Below are 18,540 nucleotides of genomic sequence, written 5' to 3' on the forward strand. Positions count from 1 at the left end.
ACCTGCTGGTGATAGAGATCTGCTTTCTAGAGGTGTGCTTATATAAGGGATTACAGTTAGGACTGCCTTATTCCAGTCAGGTGGCTGTCACAAGCTCATAAACAAAAAGAGAGTGAGTCAATCATTTAAAAAGAAATAGCTGGAGTTATGAATTATGAGAAAATGAACATGATGTTGGTTGTGATCAACTTCAAGACTTCAAAGCAATAATCACGAGTACTTCACATTTAGAGCTCCATGTTTCCCTGAGAGCACAATCATGAGCATGAATTACTCAGCAGTTTTGCTGTTTTGAAATCAGAAAGTGGCACGAAAAAGAAACTGTTTGTGTGCATGTTTGTGTGTGCGTGCACAATATTTTCACACAGAAAACAGGATTTTTTTTATTCTTTTCAGTGCTCTGAGTCCAATCAAAGACACGAGGGGCCTTCTGACTTAACAAGCCCAACACTGACACACTAATGTGTAACTAATGTGCGCCTGTTTGATTTGAAACCTCATAAGCAAAAGGTTGCCACGCTGGAAAATAGTGTGGTAGAGCGCATGCTATTCTTTCTGGAAAAGGTAGGCAGCATTTCATCTGACACCCACTTACTGAAAGCTTGAGTGATTTACATGAAATATCAGGATTTACTTAAAGTGTTTACCCATCATCCCTCTTCAAGAAACACTGGACCAAGACTTTTTCACTTTATGTACACAAACTAATTCAGCCAGCCTCACACTGATTTTGCTTTTGAAATGCCCTGAACACAAAATACGCTTTCGGAAAATCTTTTCTTTGCATTTGATATTGTTTGATTGGTATGATTCATGGTTGTTTCCGCTGACAGTTGTTCAACACTTCCTTTCTGTTCCCGCACATTCATAATGTGTTTCTTCTTTTTTTTAAGCTTTACTGTAAGGTCTGAAATGAGCTAACCTTACCAATCTACATTGCCAGGAACATACGAAAATTCCAGTTAATAACCCAATTCTGTATATGTAGATTCTGTATATATATCTATATTGTCTATACTTAATACGCCGCACCAGTTACACCAAGTCAAATTTCTTGCAAGTGCAAACCTACTTGGCAATAAACTTGATTCTGATTCTTAGAAAAAGGTGAGTAATCGTGAATAGGCAAAAAGAAAATGCTGAAAAATGTTTAAATGTGTCATATGTGTTAAATGAGTTAATTATGGCAACAAATGTGTGCACCTGCTCTTTGATCTGTTTTGCAGTCTCAGCAGCATATCACAAACCAATGTCTGACTTTGTCTTCTGGATGGTCACAAGGCTTTCAGTGACTGGGCTTCAGACCATAAAGTTGCTGTGAAATGAGAAAAAAACTGAGAACGAAGCTAAAAGTTTACAGATGTCATTAAACTTTTTTTTTCTTTTTGTGACTTGTATCTTCCTGTTTTGTTGCTGGTGTCCCACAAAAAAACTGAGTGAACTCTGTGATCTGACGTTTGCACACAAGCGTGGGCTCCTACCTATAAGTAATATGTTTTACAGTTACTGACACAAAACTGAAATAGTGTCAAATTATAAAGACAGCCAAAATTATTAATATGTTGCAGAAGTTTGATACTGTTTTGGTGTACTATACTTATACATACTATGCATGGTAAAACATAAGGGAACTGTTCATTTAAAAAAGTTCTATAAAACATTTAGAACTGTCATGTGACATCTCTTATAGTTGTAATAGCTCATTTATATGAACAGTTTTTCTTTTTTTTATTTAATTCTGCATATTGCAAATGGGACTTCCAGCAGTAACCAGTCACATGATCTGCTATCTCTGAGGCTATGTGTGGGTTAAGGTATAAATTGTCTTATTGTAAACTGTGACTAAGACTCAAAACGTTGACAGTGTCATCTCTTCTCAGGAAATATATATATGTATATATATGTATATTGTACAAAGTACCATACAAAGTACCATACAACAGAAAAATGACCCCATGACTTATATACACACGTCGGTAACAACAACGAAGCTTCTTACATGTGAAGTAAATAACATTGATCTCCTCTTTACACCGGGCACCTGTCAAGGGATTAAATTTATGAGGCAGCAAGTGAAGAATAATTTCTTGAAATTGTTGTTGATTTGTAAAGCATGTCCAAAATGTCAGGTCTTGTGGTGTGTTCTCTGTATGGTTAGTATGTTCTAAAAGAGGTCTAAGGATAAACAACCAGGGAATCAACAAGGTCATGGGTGTTTGAGGTTAACTTATGTGCATTGAATGTAAAGGCAGGCTCATATCATCCGATTTCTCAGAGGATTTGCTGTAGTACAAACTGCTGCAATATTTAATGCTGCTTAAGATAGAAAGGTGTAAGAAGATGTTTGTTTTTCTTGCACATCATCCACAGAGGCTGACATTATGCCATGTCCTTCACACTGAGCTTTAACAGAAACTCCAATTTCCATTGACTTGTATCTTCCTGTTTTGTTGCTGGTGTCCCACAAAAAAACTGAGTGAACTCTGTGATCTGACGTTTGCACACAAGCCTGGGCTCCTACCTATAAGTAATATGTTTTACAGTTACTGACACAAAACTGAAATAGTGTCAAATTATAAAGACAGCCAAAATGATTAATATGTTGCAGAAGTTTGATACTGTTTTGGTGTACTAATACTTTACCATACTATGCATGGTAAAACACAAGGGAACTGTTTATTTAAAAAAGTTCTATAAAACATTTAGAACTGTCATGTGACATCTCTTATAGTTGTAATAGCTCATTTATATGAACAGTTTTTCTTTTTTTTAATTTAATTCTGCATATTGCAAACGGGACTTCCAGCAGTAATCAGTCACATGATCTGCTATCTCTGAGGCTATGTGTGGGTTAAGGTATAAATTGTCTTATTGTAAACTGTGACTAAAACTCAAAACGTTGACAGTGTCATCTGTTCTCAGGAAATGCCAGGCAGTTCATGAGTATATTGTACAAAGTGTCAAAAGTACCATACAGCAGAAAAATGACCCCATGACTTATATACACCCGTCGGTAACAACAACGAAGCTTCTTACATGTGAAGTAAATAACATTGATCTCCTCTTTACACAGGGCACCTGTCAAGGGATTAAATTTATGAGGCAGCAAGTGAAGAATAATTTCTTGAAATTGTTGTTGATTTGTAAAGCATGTCCAAAATGTCAGGTCTTGTGGTGTGTTCTCTGTATGGTTAGTATGTTCTAAAAGAGGTCTAAGGATAAACAACCAGCGAATCAACAAGGTCATGGGTGTTTGAGGTTAACTTATGTGCATTGAATGTAAAGGCAGGCTCGTATCATCCGATTTCACAGAGGATTTGCTGTAGTACAAACTGCTGCAATATTTAATGCTGCTTAAGATAGAAAGGTGTAAGAAGATGTTTGTTTTTCTTGCACATCATCCACAGAGGCTGACATTATGCCATGTCCTTCACACTGAGCTTTAACAGAAACTCCAATTTCCATTGATTAAACCCTGTGCTGAGCCTGCGTGCCTGTTTTTCAAAACTAGTTTGTGCGAGTGAATCATAATTTAAGAGGGACAGCCACTGCTGCTCAGATATGTTCTGGTTCTGTGGCACATTACTTTTTTTACTCTGTGATTACTGCAGCAGCTGTGTCTTGTCTAATTTTTTTAGCTGGTCCCTGCTCCTCCGGTATTGTTTTCCATCTGTGTGAAAACTCACACAGACACAGCCCATTGCTCCAAAATTGAAAGCGTTCTGGTATTAACGCTTTTTATTTACAACTGTTGGTGCAAACAGGCTAAATGGAAATCACAGCTGTGCTAGTGATCACAGGTAAATTAACTTTTTGTTGCCCTGCATTTCAACTTTGAATCCTGAATTCTAACATCATAACATCTTTATGAGTGTCTTTTTTATTCTTCTCAAGGCTAAATACTCCCGTCAGCATGAACACTATGCAGTCATATGCATGATGGTTTTAAATCATGTGACATGTAACTTGATATTGCACAGGAGTGCACACACTTGTGTATATTGTACTTGTGTATATGCTGTATCAAATTGTAGGCAGCATTTTGCTGCTGTAGCTGAATGACACGCCAGTGCTTCCCAAAAACATTTATTGTGGGGACCCCAAGAAGATTAATGTGGCTCCTAAGCAATCCATATCCTTGAGCATATAAGTTAGAACAGTGTGTAGTATAATATGGACTCACCCATTAGGTAGTACATCATGTAGTAGAGCAAAAAGTACATTAGATGTGCAGTTTAGTTTAAAATAGATAAATGTTTAGTACTTTTAAAGTTTGTCAAGCTCACAATTCCTACCAAGTGAGTTTAGAAAATTCTTGCTTTCTCACCCTCTATGATTAGCAAAGAGGAAAAGTTGGGAAACGCTGTTGCCATGCTATATCCAGGAAAATGGTTGTAATTCATGCCATGCTCTGGAGCTCTGGGGCACTGTTATGTTCACTGTCTCTGTCAGTGTTGTTTGTGTGTATGTGTGTGTGTAAGCAGTCAACTCTACCCCCGGGTATGACCTAACCTAACCTCTATAAAACATTTACAACAGTCATGTGACAAGATCAAGTCATGAGTCGGCAGAACAGCAAATTCAAGAATGGGAGATGTACTGTCCAAGTTCATAGATCAAGGTTTGTGTGTGCTTCTGTTCACTGAAAAATACATTGAGTTAGAACGTGTGAGCCTGTTTTTAGCAGATGTGCAAACATGTTTAGTGGAGCGACTTAGCTGATTCTGCAAAGACAAAACTGAAACCAAGTAACTGCGCGTGGAAAAAAAGGAGTTTCCATGTCTTTCACCGCCATCTCCATTTTGTGTAGCACATGTTTTGCTTGTGACATCATTTAATATTTGTCACCTTAACTCCAAAGTCATGGTAAGCCACCGTGTTCTGCTGCAGTCAGTTAACGGCTGGCTGTTTGGTATATTTTTCAAAAATAAGAGGGAATGGAATAACAGTTAACTTCATGGTTTAGTCCCAGATTAAAATGAATGATCAATTAAAAAAATCTATAGTTTTGGATCACATTACTATCAGCTATTTTTCTTAATTATCTAAAACCGATTTCTAATTGTTTGTTTCAGCTCCTTTATAGGAACAGTTTTTCGATGTGATTCTGCATATTACAGATGTGACTTCCATCAGTGACCAGTCACATTCTCTGATGTCTTTTTTACCATGTGAATTGTCTTACTATGAACTGTGACTAAAACATTGAAACAGCTGAGAGAGACATCTGTCATCATTACTCAAGCGATACCAGGCTATGACACTCCCTTCCCTATTTTAAGGTTTATTGTACAAGGACATTTTTTCAAAAACTTTTTCAACTGAAAATGACACAGTTTAATACTCATGATTTTGATTTGTCTTCATAATTCTTTTACTTTTTTTTTTTTGGTCTCTCCCCAGTAGCCAGGCAGTGACATGCGCATTTACGAAATCTGACACCAAGGACTCTTTCAATCTGCTGACAACACAACTGGAGCAAACACAACCTATTTGCATTAGCTTGTCACTGACTGCAGGAAAGACATGCTTACTTCATGTTACAGCTGATATGAACATCTCCTTCTCATGGTCAGACGGGTAGCTTTTGCAGTATTTAAAACATACCAGGAGATGGCAGCGTTTCCACAGACTTTTCACATATGTTGGATATGCGTCTCCCATCCAACTAAATGTATATTGACAGTAAAATAGCGTCCATGTCACACTGCTACATTAGCTGCTTCAGCATGCTAATTCTTTTATATGCCAAAAAAAAATGTAACAACGCTCATTATTAATTTATTTTTATGGAGCTTTGTGTAACTACTACAGTATGCAGTGGTCGAAATGTAAACTATGGATGTTATGCGGGGTTTATTGACAGTTAAGAAATATAATGTGACAAAATTCTTCAGAAGCATAACTATGGAGTAGATCCCTGAAGGTCAGGTGGGACACGAAATGCCAGTCGGAAAGGGCAATAAGATGGCTGGAATTGGAAAGTGAGGAGAAAGCTATGCCTGGTAAACTCTTCTAATTTCATTACGTTACATGTTTCCTCAGCTTAAAGCCAATCACATAGTTGGCTACTCTCAAGAGGGGTTCACATATAATGTAACAGCCACTAAATTGTGACAGTTGCGTAGACTGGCATACCTTAGCACATAATCTGATTATTGGATCAATAACACAGCAACATTTGGGGCATTGCTGGGATGGCTGGCTTCTCTGGTTACACATTGCTGGCATTCACCACTCGTTCCCACTTTATAGGTGACAAAGTGTGAATGTGAGCAGGAATTCAAATGGAAGGCCTTTAAAATAAGTAGTGAGGAGTGCAGAGTAACCTTGATCACATCTGGCTGTGCTACTGTCTTTCCACAGTCACTCAAAAAGCAGCTCATTCATCAGTGTGCATAGTCAGAAACTGATCTCAAGGCCTCCACAAAACCTGTGCTGCTTACCAGTTACACTCTTCACAATAGCGTGCCTAATTTCTTTAAGCTAATCTAGAAGTATTCATACGTTTGTTCGACTACACTTACACACAATGTCCCTTATATGTGTTAGCTGCTATTACTTCCAATGTTGAGGAAGATAAACATCCAAGAGATCTGACAATGTATCATAAAAATATTTATTGACTTGACGTTACCATTGGACAACACAAATGAGAAATGAAACGCACACACACAAAAAAAAATATTCAGAAAGTCCAAATTCAAAACATCCTAGAATGATGGAGGAAGAGAGCTAAATTGGAACATCATCAAATTGAAAATACAGTCTCATCCGAGAAGGGTCAGATTGAATCATTTTTTACATGTTTTTGATGAATGACTGACAATATTCTGATATAAGCTGGATGGGAAACACCACCAAAAGCATGTGGCATGGGCAGTTTTATCACCCTCCTCGTCTGGAAACACAATAAACTGAACCACAGTCATTTCAGACAACCAATCATCTGAGAGATGCACATTAACACCAATAAATAAAAACAGTTTATTTTAGAGCAAAATATTGAATGATAAAAACCAAAAAAAGGCCTCATGTTGACAGTCACAAAGCATAAACCGCCATCATTTTGGCTCTTGGATATCGCTGCATGTTGCATTTGTGAAATGCAGATAAGTGGATAATAAACAACGACTGTACCAACACAGAGCCAAAAACAGAGATAACCGGGGACATTGGAGGAAATCCCTACTCGCTGCTATTCATCCCTCTGCCCCTCCATTCATCCGTCTGTTTCTCTGTCCCCTGCAAAAGTCTGTTGTGATCCCGTCTCTCTCAGTCCAAACAGGTCACTGTAGCTTGCACCTTGCCAGGGTCTGTGTTGCACCAGCAGCGACAGGAGATGAAGAAAGAGAGAGCAGAGCACAGGTTGTAGCCAGTTCAGACACTCTGTCACTCCCTCTTTCCCTCTTTCTGCTTTATCTCCATGGTGCACACATGTCGACCTGGAGCAAGGTTCTATACTGGCAGGGGAGGCTAAGAGCAGAGAGAAGGGGGTGGATAGATGGGGATGCAGTGTGTGTGAAGGGGGATAAAGACACACGCTGCTTCAATAGCAGAGCAGGTCCAGGGACTAATTGGATCTAGTAATGGCAGGTCAGTGTGACTGAAGGGCTCGTTAGAACCAGTATAGCTCCTTGCCTTTCTTGTGCTGCTGGAGGCCTGCGGAAAGAAAAAGACAGGGAAACAATGAGGACGACAACAGCGAACAACAGAACACAGGTTGTCATGGAGCCTACTTTGGCCAAACATCCTGTTTTAGAGGTGGGGGGGGGCAACTTCTCTGATGATTATGATGTATTGTGTGTTTGTGTGTGTGTCAGCACAGTGTACGCGGGGCTAATTTACATAGAATATTTGGATCTGTGCATGTGTTTCATGCAGTTAATAGGCACTCAGAATAGAAAGGTGATACAGATTTTTGTGCTGGAGTTTGTACGTTAATGTGAAAGGTTTTAAGTATAAATTTTTTGCTTCTTTAGTCTATTGATTAAATTATTTTAACATTATCAATTCAGATTATGAAGCCTTGCAGTAATTACAAGTGCTAAAACACATGTGTTTGTCATATTTTTGTACCTACACTGAAGTGTCAGTGTCTGGCCTTGGATGTTCCTATTTTCATATCTGGGATGATTATAGCTTCTAAATTGTAAATAAGGAATTACTTATTTTATGTAAAAAAAAATAGTCAAAAAGCCAGACATTGTTGAGTGGATACCTGCATCCATGTTGAGCGCCAGAGTCTGGCTTACATCTCCAGGTGGAAGCAGGCTGGGCCACGAGGCGGTGGGCTCCAGCTTGCTTACTTCATAGTGGCTTGGCAAGGTAGGGAGATGAGGCGGCCTCACAGTGGGCATGAGCAGGGGCCCGTAGTGGGGCTCCAAAGCTGACGGGGAATACAGTTCATGAAGAGGCCGTGGGGGGCCATAGGCCTGTGCCTGAGGATATCCCCAGCTCTCCGGAGGGTGAGGGTGGGAGTGGGGGTGAGGATGAGCGTGTGGATGAGGATGAGCATGAGGGTGCGGAAGGCCCGGATGTAGCCCCGATGTGTATGGATCTATGGAATAGGACGGTGCACCCGTCTCACAGTGGGGGCGGCTCTGAGGTGATGAGTAGCTGCTGTCCCAGAAGGACGGGGGGAAGCTTCGTCGGCTGCTAGGTGAAGGAGTGTCTAATGGGGGAGGGAGGAAACAGGGGTTAACAAAAAACACTTAGAGGCCAAGTCAAGAACAGTTGCAACACTTTGTAGTGAATCACTTGATTTATAGAAGCAAATGCACAGGCTCGAACTGTGCAAGATGAGAAACACATACAAAAACATAGATGTCACTCCCATGACTATTACACCCTCGGGCCCAGATATCTTCCCTATTGGATCATACTGTCACACAGCCCCAGCCCCAACAAGACACAGAAATAAACATAACCACGTTCTCGCAGACAGAGCAAGCGAGAAAGAGAGAGCAAGGTAGAAAGAGAGACGTTCCTGTATCCAAGAATTCTATATAAGGCAGACGCTGTAACCTGGAGGCAGCCCAAGGCTCACAGAGTCTTAAATCACTTGCTATGGTGACACCTCTCACTCTCATGTCAGCCCAGTACTCCTGAAAGTCTACCAACACACTAAAGCGCACACACACACACAGATGAGCAATTCTGGCCCCATGTTAGCACCCACTGCCCCTCTCTTCTGTCTTTCGCACCCCCACCTGTTGTTTTCTCGGCCCCCTCCCACTCTCTCCTCGCCCTTGACAAAATGTCAGCAAGCCATACTATGTTTTTAGCAGTATCATTTTATATTTAGCTATTCCTCTGAAAAAAGACACCATGCTTCACCCTGGGAGGTAGTGTTTCCCACTGCGCCTATCACGCTGACCGCAACATATATAAATCTGACTGGCAGGCAGGCAACTGACTGTGCAACCATTGTGGGGCAAGAGCTGGAGCGAGAGTCAGAATGGCAGCCATGGAGACGTTTGAAGGGGATACGCCAGCGAGACTGTGCGCTTACGGCCATGTATAAACATAGCATCTGTTGTGAGGCAGGGAGCGTGTGTCAGTGCCGAAATGAAGACGTCCGGCTGAACAAGGAAAGAGACTACGGCCACAGCAGCACGAGGGAGTGAGTGGAGGCTGCAGGCCCTACATGGATATCTAAGGGATATCCTCAACCTGCTGGTAGAAAGGTGCTCCAGAAGATTTTCAATTGTTTGTTGTTTCAATCAAAGAAAAAAAAACTAAGAATATACAAACAATTTTTTAAGGTCCACAAGGTTGCTATGACATACATATGTATGATATGTTAAATCTTAGCCAAATAAATTGTCTATGATACCTTTCAGAGTCTTGAATAACTATCCAAAATCAGCAACACACAAGACTGTATTTTTTTCCATTCGGTCTTTCTTCAAGTTTTTAGCCCACTCGGAATAAGATCAGTCCCTATCGATTGCCCAAAACTCCTGACCTGCATGACTTTATGACCTCGCCACAGACAACAGTTCCCACAAGCGACCCTTCAATCATGTCACCTGATCACATCACCTGTCTGACCCTCTGCTGTGGTCTGCAGAGCTGTCAGCTCACCCTGTGTGGCCTCAAAAATACAAGACACCCTAACTGCGACAACTTTGCCTTCTGTCCTCTGAGGGAGGAATATGCAATGTAGATGAAGAGAGTAACCACCTTATCTCCATTCACCTAACTGAATTCACTGTAGTAGCTTTTTTTTGTTGTTAAAACTGTCTTTATCATTACATCATGGAGTGTAACCAACCCAAATGGTATTTTCTGTTATCTACAATATTTGAAAACCATATCTATCTTTACTGAAAAATGTTGAATATGTACCAGATTATCTAATTTGCACTGCAAGTTTGCATTACTGACACAAGAACAAATGTGCACCCTTATTTTTATTAACATTAATGCCATATACCTGTGCCCTGTTGGTCTGGCACTCGTCGCTTGCCCTCTCCATCCATATAGGAGCTGAGGGCCCTGGAGAAGTGCTCATCCACCACGCTGCTGATGTCTCCTTGGTAGTAAGTGAAGAGTACACAGCGAGAAGTTAGGTATTCTGCCTCGGGGGCCTCCTGCTTCCCCTTTGGGCCGTCCTCTGGCCTTGATGCCGCAGGGGTGTAAGAAGAAGAAGAAGAGCTGGATGAAGATGTGGAGGAAGTTGATCCTCCAGTGCCTGGGCCCCCAGACATCCCTTCGGGAACGCTGGGAGTGTTCATAAAATCCCGGCTGCGCGGCAAAGTGCTGCTCAGACCTGTGGGAGCCTGTTGGGGGGAGGTTAGACAAGAGGGGGAGGAGGAGCAGGGAGAGGGTTAAGACAGGTGTTGCAGAGAACGCTTCAGGAGCTGAGCATGAGACATTTTGACACAATGTTTTGTGTGTGGCAGCACTGGCATGTGTCTGCGTGCGCGCAAACATGCGTGCTTGAGCTAAGATACGACCCAGTCACCGCATTTACAGAAATTTGCTAAAGAATTACTTAGTAATTAAATTTCATTCTTGAATCCAAAACTTTTTTTAAAATACATTTGTATAAATCGGATAATATGCTTTTACGCACAAGCTCGTCTCAGTTACCCTCATCTGTCTTGAAAATAAAAACTATCATTGGAACGTTTAAATATTTTCTCACTTCCTACCTGTAAGCTATTGATAAAAGCAGGAGCAGTCGGTGCGTACGGTGCGTAATGTCCATAGGCTGGGTACATAACATCCAAACAGCTCATGGTAAATGAGCGATGTCTTCACTGTTCTTTTGAAACCGACCTTAGTGAGCGAGAATGCGACAACATTCCGTGTTTTAGACGACGATAAACGGGCTCAGCGATCGCCGATCCGCGTGAAAAAAAACCCGTGCCAGACTTGACATAGCCGCTCCAGAAAGAGCGCACCTCTCCGCTCCCAGCGTGCGCCACAACAGCTGCGGTAGCAAAATGCAGTGAGGTTTATGAAGCAAGCATCAGTGTGCCCTGTCCTGTCCTGTACATCTCTGAGTCAACCCCTCCCATCTTTACCAGCCGTCCCCCCCCCCCCCCCATTATCACCACCACCAACACTCCTTCTTACACCAGATCTATATGCAGATAATTTACTACTTACCTGCAAACGGATTTCTTCATTTTATAAAGAAAAATGAATTGCCTAAAAGCTAAAAGCGTGCAGATCATATATCAAATCAATAAATCAGGTCAAGGTGGAGGGATGCAACATTCACAGTCAAATATCAAACATGGGTGAGTGTTTTCTAGAAAACTTGGAAACAACTTGTGACGATTTGTGCCCCACCCCCAACATCTTATTCCTGGTGTCAAAAATAGTTTCAATATGTCATCCAGTTACACAAATAGATTTAGAAGAAGTCACTGACCTAACCAGCAACACAACAATGACCACATGATGCATGTGGTTCTTTGACTTTTTTATTAATCTCCATGTACTATGGACGCTTGAAAACTTTGTTCTGAGTCCAAGCTGAAAGTGTATCCATGGTCTTAAAACAGCCATCGGTTGCCAAGTAAACCCCCAAGTCATCTGAAGTATTTAGTGTGTTCCCAGAATGACACATAGGTGTCAACTATAGGTTGCATACACTGGTCATACCAACATGGAGGAGAAAGGGACTCTGCACAAATCTATGACAAATTATCACCTATCAGCAGAGCAAACAGAAGATATTTTCACACAGACACACAAACATACTCAGTGACAATCACAAACACCGCAGAAGCGCCAAATTAATTGTGCATCCAGGTGCAAAAAGACTTTAAAAAGATCATTTAACATGAAAACAAGTAAGAAACACTTTCTTGGACGCATTGTCTGTTTCTCCTTTTTTGCAGGTTCTTGAGGTTTGGGCATGCCAGTCTTTTTGACAGGCACTTCAGAATGCCTGGGAGAATAGTGTGGAAAATTTGCAGAATTCCATGGACGAGTGTCAGATGAGGTGGAATGTCTCTGATGTATGCTAGTGGACGAGCTTCTCGGGAAGTTACATCGTCCCTCTGCTGCGTTCTCTAGATGGAGAACATGACCAACAACTTGCTACACATACATCACACATAGTATGAATATCTGGAAGCAGGTTATTGGCATGCTGATGAATCAAACATGCTCTTAAATAGCAGTGGATGAAGCTGACAAGCATGACTTAAGTTCTCACTTTGACCTGTTGCATCTCTGTTTTATTAAACTGACTTTACAGTGTATCTCTGCATTATAATACTTCTGATATAGCGCTGCACTGCACAATATCTTAGTATATAGTGTCAGCATCTATGTCAAATTAGTAATTTTAACTGTGCAAATTCACTTTTTAAAGAGATCATTAGCATTGTAATTGGGGCTGTAATCCTACTTCAGTCCATTAACATTGAAGCAAGATGTGCAATAGATCCACTACATCCATATTTATGCAGGGTAATGCAGGACAGCACAGGAGTCAGGGAGAAAAGAGTGATGCAATGCCAGAGAGCTCGCTGTTACACCAGCGTGATCAACAGCTGCAGCTGACGGAAGGGAAGAGAGACCACTATTAGTATTAATGGCCATGACTAAATGTCTCTGTTGCTTTCTGTCTCTACCTCCCACTTGTCTTCCCTTCTGACACACAAACCTTTTCTCCACACGTGTGAATGCACCAATGAGAGCGCGTGCAGAGATGCACGCAACATTTTACCAAACAAGAAAGCGAGACGACGAACCTGCAGCAGCATGGCAGTGATCCAAAAGCAGCATTTGTTCGTGACACTGAACAGTGCATACTTAAAACTTTGCATGTGAAGAACAGTATGTTCAAGCGCACACAGTTGCTCTTGTGTGTGTTTTTGTGAGCAGGTCTATGTGGAGGTGTCTACATTTACTTGTATATGCTGAAAATAAACACAGGTTACATCACCCCTTGTGACCCTTCAGCACATCGAGACCCCGCCCCCCTTAAAAGAGGTCTGACTAGAAGTCTTTCATTGGCTGAGATGTTGCAGGCCAGTTGAGGTAGTAATAGCAACCTGGCTTTATTTAGACCACTATTCAAATTGCAACATCACCATTAATAGTTTATAATCTTTGCTCGATATACCAGGGTACATTAAAGAAATATTTAAACATGTGAACTACTGTCAACCCTTCATAAGGCCATTAAAATGAAAATGTCACACATAAGGTAACTTTATTAGGGTGTTTGCTTATAAAAAGAAAAATGAGGGTTTTTTTGATGGTCTTTAAAGTGGGGCTGGTTGCAATATGAACCCGAAACCATATAAGCTACCTCCTGAAACAACAAGGCCTTTATTAAGGTCTCAGTGTGGCTTGGTCCCAAGAGGGTTGGACGTCAGGATTCCACTGTTGTTTATATGCCTCACTGTGTATGTGTATGTGTGAGTATATGTCCAACAGATAGATGTACAGCTGCCTCGTTGTCCAGTTCCACAAAACTCATCTCAGCTGTTCAAAAACATCCCCGAGTGTCATCAGAGAGATGTGCTGGCACACACACACACACTAACTCACAAAGGGCCACATATGGACAGGTCTGGCTCATTCAACCTTCTACACAAATGTTGGTGATAAATCCTCTCTGATAGAATGTGCAAGTGTGCAGCTATTTTCTTTCCCAAACAACCCACCCATTGTCCTCACAGACCACCAAGATTCCAGAGACAAGAAGTCTGTTTAATGGAAAATAATTTTAAGGATCAATCTTGTATAAGCCATGAAATTAAGAATTGTACATCTAATTTATTACTTCATTATCCACAGCACACCCAAGCAATGCTATTTCCCTTATGAATCCATTCCAGTTTTTAGGAAATGATCTGTTTGAATGCATTTTGAAGGTTTAACATCAAAAGCAAATACTGTTGCTTTTTTTAGTTGGTCGCATCTATGTTTTCATGTAGCTGAAAGAACTGAATCTGCAGGGAAGCTTTTGATTCTGATAGAAAATACGTCATCATTCAGTGTTTTGGACCCTGAAATGCTGATTTCGCCTTACATTTTGATTTGTGGAGCCATTTAGATATTTTCAGATAACATTTACGATCTTGTGTGCTGATGCCTGACGGTGTGAATACCCTTTAGTTGTTACTTTCAGCCAGCACTGAATCCATCAATCACAGTTTACCTCTCTGAAACACTTCTCAAGTTCCTGCAAGTTGACGTTCACGTTGAATTTAAGTAAAATTTACAGTAGAAAACAGGGAGCACATTTCATGAAAATAAAACTTGTGTACTTTTAAAATCTAAATGAATTGATTGACTTGAATATGTAAAAATAACTGATTGGTTCTACTATTGTTGTGCACCGTTTAATATGATCCCTATATGATATTGTGATAAAACAAACTAAAAGAGAGCTAAACGCTAAAGCACGAAATGTCACCGGGGAAGTAACACTATGACATTTCCCAAGCTGATGACTGATGTCAAGGCGATATTTATATGACAAGTTTACTGGAATGTTATATTGAACTATCCAAATAATGCGTTATCAAGCTAAATGTGCTCTGATTTTCACACATTTGAGAATAGGAATATTTCCATCGGATGAAATCAATAAGATGTTACAAAATAAAATAAGTCAATCAATGTAGCATAAAAAAGTATTGTCATCAGCCAGGAAAAAAATCACATCTTTAGAGAAGAATTGTTGAATAAACCAGGCTATCACTGACGAGCTCCGCTGTTAAAACCTTCAGAACATAGAAGTAAAAGTGAAAATCTTGGTGTTTTGTGTTTTTCATTCCACTAAATGAGAAAAGCAGAATAGCCAAAACCAGCCAGTGTTTGAAACATTTTTTTGACTTCAGGTTAGGAGCCCATTTGCACGCTTCAGACCATCCTCACAGGTAAAAGCACACTGTTTATTGAACGCTAACCTTCTGAAATGGACAGAATGTGAATTAACTGCATCCTCGGAGAGGCTGACGAGTGCTACATTCCTAATATCCTATTACCAAAACTGTTTTCCTGCCACCCTCCTACTGGGTCACTCAAGTTAGGCACACGCAGTTCACATATTCGCATACTTACAGAAACACAAACGCGTATAAAGCCAAAGAAATGAGAAAAATGCACACAGAAACTGTGATCTGGGCCTGTGGGATTGTCGCCTTCCTCCCTAACAGTCCAGCATCAGTGTGAGGGGGCAGCAGTGAAAAGGGCACCATGGGTGGAGGGAAAGAGATGCGGAGGGTGGACAGAGGGCAGGTTCACAAATTTGGCATGTCACATGGTCAAACAGGGGAGATTTACGACTGATCAGGTTCCTCATCAGCAGCATGGTGTTGTGGCTTCAGAATGCCAGGTATGGGAGTGAGATCAGACTCCAGCTTTAGTTTGTTCACCCTTTCTGGCAACTACAGCTGACATGACCGGCTGAAGGTGGCAGCATTACTTGTGGTCGCAAGGGGAATGTGGTAGTCTTTCATTGCCTTTTCTTTTACATCTTTAGCTTGTCAAATGCAGGAAAACCAGTTGGGGGAATTGCACAGACTGACAGTAAGTGCACTGAGTGAATGTGAATCACGGGAAACAAGGATGGATGAAAGTAGCTCAAAGAGGAGAGGAGGATCTTGACATTATGTAGAAACAAATAGATAGGTATAATAATACACCTGCTCTTTTAATATGCCTAATTCTATTTCTCCCTCTACACTCAGGATCTATGATTTACTCACCGGTGACATCATGGAGACCACAGCTATTTTTATTGGCTGGTAATGGTCCAACTCCTCTCCGTGCTTTGCCACCTGTCCAATCCCCACCAGTCAACAAGCCCCTTAGAAAAAAAAAAAAAGGCGAGAACCCAAAAATGATTGAGAGTTGAAAGGTGGAATATGATACATGCATGCCATACTACTGTCCTAGGCATGTTTCACGAGTCAAATGTCTTGGCATTGCTACTAGTCTGCCATCCTTAGTTGCCTTTGTTACTTATACACTGAGTCAGTTGTGTAGCCACTTATTCAACGCAAACCCATTGCTTCATCACTTTGGTAATGTCTTTCCACTTTGCTCTTGCACCGTTTGTGAGCATTGTTTTGTTTTTAGTTTTGTTTGTGAATTTGAATCTATGCCAATCTGTTAAAAAAGCCTTGTAATCTACCATGTTATTCTTACTTGTTCCTCCCAGCACAGATTTGACATATGTATCTGAGTGTGTGTGTGTGTGTGTGTGTGTGTGTGTGTGTGTGTGTGTGTGTGTGTGTGTGTGTGTGTGTGTGTGTGTGTGTGTGTGTGTGTGTGTGTGTGCATGGATGGGGTTATTCCTGTCATTGTGACATGTGTCCGTAGGTGCAATTTAGTCATATGCCACATACAGGGGGCTCAGGGGTCACCATTTATCCCCACTGCCCTGCAGTAAAGTATTTTTTGTTTAATTTGCTGTTGATAAAAGCAAACATACAGTTTGATCAAAGATTAAAGAGCCATGAAACATTTCAAGCACTGAAAACAAGAGTCAAAAGGCTTTTAGGGTAAATGAGCGTAACTTCTGGATCACAGCACCAAAAAATCATGACATTGACTATGAGTCCATCTTGTGGCGGGTGAGTAAAATGGCATGCAATGTTTTACTTTCTTTTTTTTTGTGTGTGTTTTTTTTCTTGGCTGCATTCTATATAACAAATGCTATACCTGCTGAACTACTGCAGAGTCTATGTTTTTTTACCCAATGGGAAACACCGTTTTAAATCTCTACATTCAGGAACATGTCACACACAACTTCTACAACACAGTAAGAGCCCTGTGTCTGTGTCTGGGCAAGTTGGGTAATAAGAGAGAAGCTGTCTCACTTGTCCCATCAAATCTGATGCTATGATGAAAAAAAACAAGGCAATATCCCAAACCCTCTGTGTATTGTTGCATGATCATTGTCTTTACTAATGTTTGTTCCTCTTAGATATTACCTTATAAATTCACAATGGCAGATGGCGTTTGGAAATGGGCTTGTTAGCTATAAAATATCTGTTAAAACCTTTTATTCTACAAGAAACCTCCTGGTACAAAGACATCCTCTAATCAACTGTAGTACAGAGAATACTTTGATCAAAGTATAATTCCTTTGGTCATTATTCAACAAGGGAAGATGGTACTGCCCACTGTCAGGAACATGAATCAACGGCTATATTCAGGTCTTCATATTTTATTGATATTGTGATGAATGAGTGAATAAATTAACATTTTATTTCCGTGTCTGCTCATTTCCATGACCCATCCCGTCGAGCTTGTTAACTTCCAACATAGAATGTAGAATAATCCCTCATCCAAGTCATCTGAGTATAAACCAACCAAAAAAAAAAACATTTTTGGACATATTTCCCAACAGGATTATTTCACAAAAATGCACATTCCCCCAAAGCCAAGACACAACAAAACAAAACATTGTAACGAGACAGATAGTAACCAGTTTTTATATGCATGAATGCTAAACACTGTATATTTGACCTAGTTCATATATAACTGTCTAATTTTCATACTGTGAAAAAAGGGTTCTGAAGGATTTTACTGTTATCTCCTTTCTTCTGCTTCATGAAGATCATTATGAATGCAAATTTGCATTTCTTCATACTATAAATCATGACATAAGCGATGGTTATAAATGTGTCGAACAGTGTTTTCTCTCGTACTTTTTCCTCTTCAGTGCTGCTTATCAGCATCAAATGTTCCAATTGTATTCATATATGTTTTATAAAGGTCTTTATTCTGGAGTTTAAATGTTCATATAATTCACAGTTTGATTTGAAAGATATCTTGTCTGTAAATACCGCTAATCTGGATTTTCTTTCTTGCTCATTGACAGTTTCCTGATTTATGATGGACGAAAAATACGTCAAGAATTGTAAAGCTGCTTTGTACAATGCTGACATTTCTTTTCGGAAAACGTATAGAATTCACGTCTCTTTTTTTTAAATACTTAAAATACACGTCAATGCCAAATACATATCCTGCTCCTCCAAACCACCGTGGGGCGCCTGTTCGCTGTGAATAAATGCTATCGCGAGTTGACGAGGGCCGCCCAGC

At 40.5% G+C, this 18,540-nt stretch overlaps 1 protein-coding gene and 1 long non-coding RNA gene across 4 annotated transcripts; one reads left to right on the forward strand and one right to left on the reverse strand.

Annotated features, from left to right (window-relative positions):
• Positions 1–5,901: 5,901 nt before the first annotated feature.
• LOC140270571 (uncharacterized) lies at positions 5,902–10,182 on the forward strand. The gene is made up of 3 exons (XR_011907716.1): positions 5,902–6,005; positions 9,407–9,689; positions 9,916–10,182. It is a non-coding gene; the product is annotated as an uncharacterized lncRNA (long non-coding RNA).
• On the reverse strand, positions 6,638–11,492 carry vgll2b (vestigial-like family member 2b). 3 transcript variants are annotated; one of them, XM_072365755.1, is made up of 4 exons: positions 11,290–11,492; positions 10,442–10,787; positions 8,256–8,674; positions 6,638–7,662 (listed from the first exon to the last, which is right to left on the reverse strand). In XM_072365755.1, exons 2-4 carry the CDS (start codon positions 10,740–10,742, stop codon positions 7,477–7,479), a joined length of 906 nt encoding a protein of 301 aa, XP_072221856.1. In that variant the 5' UTR covers positions 10,743–10,787; positions 11,290–11,492; the 3' UTR covers positions 6,638–7,476. The 3 variants fall into 3 exon arrangements, with proteins under 3 accessions (XP_072221856.1, XP_072221854.1, XP_072221855.1); XM_072365753.1 differs by having other exon boundaries at positions 11,163–11,492; XM_072365754.1 differs by having other exon boundaries at positions 7,522–7,662; positions 8,222–8,674; positions 11,163–11,492.
• Between the last annotated feature and the right edge of the window lie 7,048 nt (positions 11,493–18,540).

Source organism: Leuresthes tenuis, unplaced genomic scaffold, assembly GCF_036924035.1.
Source record: "Leuresthes tenuis unplaced genomic scaffold, fLeuTen1.0.hap1 SCAF_15, whole genome shotgun sequence".
Taxonomy (NCBI): domain Eukaryota; kingdom Metazoa; phylum Chordata; class Actinopteri; order Atheriniformes; family Atherinopsidae; genus Leuresthes; species Leuresthes tenuis.

Excerpts from the sequence above, each read along its gene's own strand:
- vgll2b (XM_072365753.1), bottom strand. The coding sequence starts at position 11,249 with ATGAGCTGTTTGGATGTTATGTACCCAGCCTATGGACATTACGCACCG. Across the intron at positions 10,788-11,162 it reads CTTTTATCAATAGCTTACAG|GCTCCCACAGGTCTGAGCAG; the intron begins GTAGGAAGTGAG and ends TCCCCCCAACAG. Across the intron at positions 8,675-10,441 it reads GCCAGACCAACAGGGCACAG|ACACTCCTTCACCTAGCAGC; the intron begins GTATATGGCATT and ends CTCCCCCATTAG.